Genomic DNA, 6285 nt, shown 5'->3' with positions numbered 1-6285 from the left:
ACACAGGAAAGGGGACAGAATGGGCAGAGACAAGCATGTGTCTGAGGGTTTGTTATTGGTTTTTGTTTTGTATTTGCTTTGAATCTGTCTCTGGTCAAAGACTGGCCTTAATCAGGCAGATAAACTGATATTGCCTAAAACAATTGGCATAACTTCACCTGGAATTCTAGCAGTCAATCCCATCTTGCAAAGGACTCTGTAATAATGCATTAACTGTGGGTTAATGCTGGGTATTCCTGATGCCTGCTTGGCAATAACTGTCCTGAGGCCTCGAAGCAAAGCCCAGCGGATTTAGGGCAGGGACTTTGGCAGATATGGATGCTCCCTGGCGAGGTGGATGTAAGAAGGATTCATCTCTTTGTCAGAAGTTTGGGGTCTACGCAGGTATTTCTTGCCAGCTTCAGGCAGTTGGCAGTCTTCAGAAGCTTTCAGGTGTTGTTTTCAAAGTTGTTTTTTTATGCTTGTTTGCAGCATAAGACTTGAGAAGATAAAAAGGATTGAGGCAAACGGGGTCAGGAGAATAAAAGTGCTTTGGTTTCCGAAGCAGCCGCAAAGCAGCGCGGTAGCACGTGAGTGGCAGCCAGCTGAGCGCTGGCCTCCTCCTTCTGTTGTCAGCGCGGTGGCTATGACTTTTTATCCGAAGAGGCCGTCAGGGAGCACCTTCGGGCGCTACTTCGTGCGGGTCGCGGCTGGGGGCTGCGCGTCACCCGCGGTCCGCCCTGGCTGCCGGCAGGGGGAGAACTCGGCCCGCCGAGAGGCAGCGCCCGGGCCGGCCGAGCCGGGCTGTCCCCGCCGGTTCCGGCCGCGGGGAGCAGGTTCACCCCGTTTCGGGGGGAGGTGGGGAGAAGCGCCTGCAGGCAGCCCGCGCCGACGACGTGCAGCAAAGAAGGAACGGGGCCGGGCCGCGCAGCGCGGGGCTCGGGAGGATTCGCCAACCGCCTCCTCTGGAGATGGGGAGCGGCCGCCCCGAGCCGCGCTTCCCACTTCTGCGTTCGAGGAGGGCTGCGGCCGAGCGGGTGCGTGGAGCCGAGCTCCCCGCGGGAGAGCTCCGCCCAGCCCTCCGCGCCCCGGGGTCCGCCGGCAACGCCGGGGAGTTGAAGGCGGCTGTGAGCCCATGAGGACGGAGCGGTGGGGAAGGACCGGGAGGGCTCCGGACCTAGAAATCCTGGCTCCGCACCCGTTTCCAGCCGACGCTCCCGAGCCGGGAGCTGCGATGCCCGGTGCCGGCACCTGTAGTCTGCCCGCCCCGCCCGCCCCATTGGCTCCGGGCACGGGGGGCGGCCCCGCACCGCCCTTCTCGCCCCCCTGTACAGCCCGGGCCCATATTAACGGACGCCGAGAGGCGGAGGTTCTGCAGCGGGCGGTGGCGCCGGGCCAGCACGATGCCGCGCTCGTTCCTGGTGAAGAAGCACTTCTCGGCCAGCAAGAAGCCCAACTACAGCGAGCTGGAGAGCCAGACCGGTGCGTGCCGAGCCGAGCCGCCTCGCGGGTGGGGGCTGCCCTTCCTCCCTCTCTGCCTCCCGCAGCGGAGCGGCGCGCTGCCCTTCCGCGCGGCTGTGGGATTTTTAGTTCGTTTCGTTCTTACCGCGAGGAGGGGAGCGGCTGCGTAGTGCCCCGGGGTAGGCAGAGACCCTCGGCGTGAGCGGTGACCTTTCCGTCGTCCCTTGGCGCCGGGGTGAGCGGGGCGCCTCGCTCTCTGCGGTGATTCCGTGTTGCCCCGGGGTGAGCAGTGAGCGCTCCGCGGGGTGGACTTGGGATCCTTGGGGTCGGTTTGGGGTCCCCGTGTCCCTCTTGCTCCGGGTTTGCTGTGGGATGCAGTTGAGTCCCTTTGCCTTGGGCTGGGGCATGTAGCCGCACGGTGTGGGATCGAGCACCCTGTTCCTGTGGGCAGAGAGCCCACTGTGGGGTGGGCTAAGGTCCCCGTGTGCCCCCATTCCCGTTCCCATTGGGGTGAGTTGGTCCCCTCCATTTTCAGTGGGACAAACTAGGATTCCTTTGCCCCCCATTCCTAATGTGACAGGTTGGAGTCCCCTTGTTACCAGCGGGGTGGATTGGGGTCCTTACACCTCTTGTTCTTATGAGGTGAGTGCTCCACTGAGTGCTACCTATTGCCTACAGTGTTTGCTGCCCCGCTGCTGTATGAGACGTGTGCGCTGTCCGTCATCCCTCCACCCGAAGTGCTGGGCCCTGGGACCTATTACCCGCCACTGGTGTGGGATGCTGGTCTGCTCTCTAGCCTTTTCCCAGCTGGCCTGGGCACCGAGGCAGAGGCAGCAGGTGGTGCAGCACCAGCCCTGGACCTGACGACACTCTCTAGTGAGGAGGATGAGGGCAAGAGCTCAGGGCCACCCAGCCCGGCCACAGCCCCTGCTGCTGCTGAGCGGTTCCGCTGTGCCCAGTGCACCAAGGCCTATTCCACCTTCGCTGGGCTATCCAAGCACAAGCAATTGCACTGCGATGCTCAGACCAGGAAATCTTTCAGCTGCAAGTACTGCGAGAAGGAGTACGTGAGCCTGGGGGCTCTCAAGATGCACATCCGGAGCCACACGCTGCCCTGTGTCTGCAAGATGTGCGGCAAGGCCTTCTCCCGGCCCTGGTTGCTGCAGGGCCACATCCGCACGCACACTGGTAACAATGCTATTCAGCCCTCCTCCCACCCTTATCGATTCCCTGCTCCTAGCCCAAAGCAAATCAGTTGCCAGACTGTTATCTTGGAAGATATGGGCTTTCCTTGGCACATCTCTTTAAATATTCTAGTTGGAACTCACTGTGGAGTAAAGATACAGCTTGGGAATGTGTGCCTGGAAGCTGGGGCTGTTGTGCTGTGCTGGGATGCTTGGTCCTGTGCAACTCCATGCTCAGTGACCTGCTGCCCACCACCATGGCCTCTGCCCCAGGGCCACGGCACCTGGCATCACCCGTAGCTCTGCAACTCATGGTCCCAGAGTTACAGGCAGGTGTTGGCAGCTGCCTCGTGCACCTGTTGTTGTTTGGGGCCATGCACAGCTGCAACTCTCCTCATGCCCACAAAGCATCTCTCGAGCATCTTTTGTGGTGCTATTGGGATGGTGTAATGGTTCCTTGGCACTAATTTCGTACTCTCTCAGTGTACTAAAGATGATGGCTGAAGGAAGCTGGCAAGACTTGATTGTGCTTTCCAAATTGAGCATGCACATTTGTTTCCTCCAAAAGAGTCTGAGAGGAATTCAGCCTGGCCAGGGCCTTTCAATGTGTCCAGGAAGGAGAAGGGGGAGTGCAGGGTTTGGGGGAGGAAACGGCTGTGCTCAGCCCTAACGCTGTGACACCGTGGCAGGGCCTCGCCGTGCGGGAGCTGCCCTGCTTCTCGCAGATGGTTCTGGCGTCATTGCTCAAGGAGAGACTTTTCTGAGTAGGAAATTCCCAAGCTGGAGGCCTTGCTCGGTGAATGCAGGCCTTCCCATGCCGCTTTCCATCCCAATAATGCTGCGAGCACTCCTTTTCACACGGTTGCTGGCTAATGAATGGCGCGCTCTTTGATATTCCCCATGTGTTGATGCAGTGATTAATTGGGAACGTTTCTCTTTGTCTCATAGGTGAAAAGCCCTTTTCCTGTACACATTGCAACCGGGCCTTTGCTGACCGCTCTAATCTGCGCGCCCACCTGCAGACCCATTCAGATGTAAAGAAGTACCAGTGCAAAACCTGCTCCCGGACTTTCTCCCGAATGTCGCTGCTGCACAAGCACGAAGAGACGGGTTGCTCAGGGGCACGCTGAGGACCAGTACTCCTTTCCCGTGCAGATACATGTATTGTACCTAGTGTTTGTAGGAGTTAGTTCCCTCCGTGCTGCCGCTGCCATGCACTTCGGACTGTATGCAGCCACAAGACATGCACGCTCCTCGTCCTGTGCTCCTGTGCAACCCCAAGGCCCAATCCTGCTCCCATCTGGACATCTTTGGGTGCAGGGTGGACTCCCATGAGAGGAATAATGAGGCCTGGAGCATAGCAGCACCTCGCAGGTGGCACTGCATCCTGCATTCTGGCGTGCCACCAGTGTTGGGCATTGCAGCTGTGTAGCTCTGGGGGTTACTTTTCTTTTCTGTTTTTTTTTTTTTTTTTTTTTTTTTTTGCCATAACCACTTGGTAATTTCTAAGAACCAATATTTTCTTTAATGAAAGACGAAGTGTTAACTCAACCTCTTTCCCTCTCTCTCGATTGTATATAAGCTGCAAGTAGGTGTAACTATGCAATAATACAGTATCACATTAGTTGTGAAGCAGCTGCTTCTTCCCAGCACAATGACAATTTGCAATGCCTACAAGATTAACGGTGTCCATAAAAGGCATTGGTAGCTATTTCAAACAAGAATCCTGTTTACAGAGCAGCTATGCACTCAAGCACCTGTTAATATGACTCTTAACAACTGCTTTTCAAAGAGGACTGTGACTAATAGCCGGCACTTGTCAGAGATACAATGGTGGCCTGTCCAAAGGCTGCCCACCGACAGGTGTGTGCCAGAAGGGCTATTTATGGTTTTTGACAGGTGCCTCCTGAATGCGTCTCTTTGGACATTGTTTTTACAGAATCATAACAAAGAGGATGTTTACGTTTCAAAGGTACACTGGTATTTATATTTTTGTGCCATAATTTTGTACTGATAAAACTTTTATATAATTATATACAGTTTATTGATATTCAGTAAAATGGTTAATTTATAATCTGGTTCTGTGTGTGCTTGGGTGAATACATAGCTGAGCTGAGCACGGTTTGGGGAGTGGGGTGCGGGGCCCCAGCAGTTCTCCTGCTCCTCACGCTGGCTGCAGGTGAACCACAAGTGCTGTTGCATGGCAGGGGCTGTGGCACAGCCGTTTGTTGGGGAAGGAAAAGGTAGGCTGAGTCAGTTCCTGCAGCCGTGTGGGGCTGGGGGAAGAGGGCAGCTGTGAAGAGACGTGGGCAGGTAGAGGGCTGCTGTTGGGACTGCAGTGGGGAGTACCTGCTATGCCTTGAGATTCCCCGTGGGAACAGTGCTAGGGACCACCAGGACATAGGTGGGTGACTGGGTGACCCTGCACAGGTGGTGTGGCCATGGGACTGGCACATCCTGTTGTCACATGGAGCCTTTGGATGGGGCTGTCCCGGGAGGGGTGAGGTGCACTGAGGACACCCCTGGTGCTCATCTCTGCCATTTTCTACAACAAAGTCATTCCTGTGCTCCAGCCCCCTCCAGAATTTGGGGCACATAGCCTCACCACCCTTCCCACTACCTCCCCAGGGAGCTGAGTGTTGGTCCTTTCACCCCCACACCGCCTTGGTGCCATCTCCAGGATATGGCTGCCAGCAGGGCACTGAGCAGCCATCCCCTTGTGCTGGAGGCAGTGTCCGCAGTACTTGTGCCCAGCTCTCATAGGCTGTGGTGGAGCTCAAAGATGTGGGGCTGTAAAATGGAGCAGAACTGATGCTTGGCCCTTCTTTAATTAAGAAGGGCCCAGTGTAAATCGACTTTCCCAGCCACGTTCGACTCATTACTTTATTATTAAGCAGGGCAGGAAGTTTTGGGTTTTGTTCTCGGGTGTGCTTTTTTCTTCCTTTTCCCAACAGGAAACGGGGGAAGGGCACTAATTACTTTCAGCTTTCCATCCATAAAATCTTGGATTCGCAAAAGCAGCTAAAGACTTTTAAAAAAGACCAATTTGGAGCAAGGACCACCTGCAGGAGCTGGGAAGGAGGGGTCAGAGGCTGACAACCAGGGAGCATGGAGCTACGAGGCCTTTCCTGCAGTCAGGAGGCTACACTGTGAGCTCTGCATATCACTGGGCCAAATCCTTCTGTTTCTGTTCTCTGGCAGCATGCATCTGGCCACACCATGTGGTCACTGCTCAGATATGCCTTGCTGGGGTTGGATGCAGGGAGTCCTGCCAGCCCTACATCAGTGGGATGCGATGAATATTGGTTGGGCAGGCAATGGAGTTGTGGCCAGCCTCCTCCTTAGTTTTGCTACTCCCAGTTTTGCTTTGTCTGGAGGCTGGCTGGGATGCAGTGCTTTCAGAGGAAAGGTATGAAACAGGTGAAGGACAGCCTGGGCTCCCACCAGCAAATCCTACTGGCTTTCAAACATGGCCTTAAAACATGGGGGAAAAACGTACCGCTGTCTGCTCTGAATCATAAAGGAGAAGCACGCCAGCACTGGGGCTGAGGCTGTGTGCCCTGTCTGTCTGCTTTAGTCAAGCTGCCCCTGCTCCAGGGTCCTGCAATGGGAAGCTACCCCATGTAACTAGGAATGTGCCTGAATCTGTGACTTCTCTGCA

General features: G+C 55.9%; 1 protein-coding gene across 1 annotated transcript; it reads left to right on the top strand.

Moving 5' to 3' along the window:
* The first annotated feature begins 1102 nt into the window (after positions 1-1102).
* On the top strand, positions 1103-4712 carry SNAI1 (snail family transcriptional repressor 1). The gene is made up of 3 exons (XM_031613991.2): positions 1103-1461; positions 2119-2628; positions 3573-4712. The coding sequence occupies exons 1-3, from the start codon at positions 1383-1385 to the stop codon at positions 3752-3754; spliced, it is 771 nt and encodes a 256-aa protein (XP_031469851.1). The 5' UTR covers positions 1103-1382; the 3' UTR covers positions 3755-4712.
* The last annotated feature ends 1573 nt before the right edge of the window (positions 4713-6285 follow it).

Source organism: Phasianus colchicus, chromosome 17, assembly GCF_987193195.1.
Source record: "Phasianus colchicus chromosome 17, bPhaCol1.hap1.1, whole genome shotgun sequence".
In the NCBI taxonomy this organism is placed as follows: Eukaryota; Metazoa; Chordata; class Aves; order Galliformes; family Phasianidae; genus Phasianus; species Phasianus colchicus.
The sequence above is the reverse complement of the archived record's forward strand: the minus strand, read 5'-3'. Positions and strand labels throughout refer to the sequence as shown.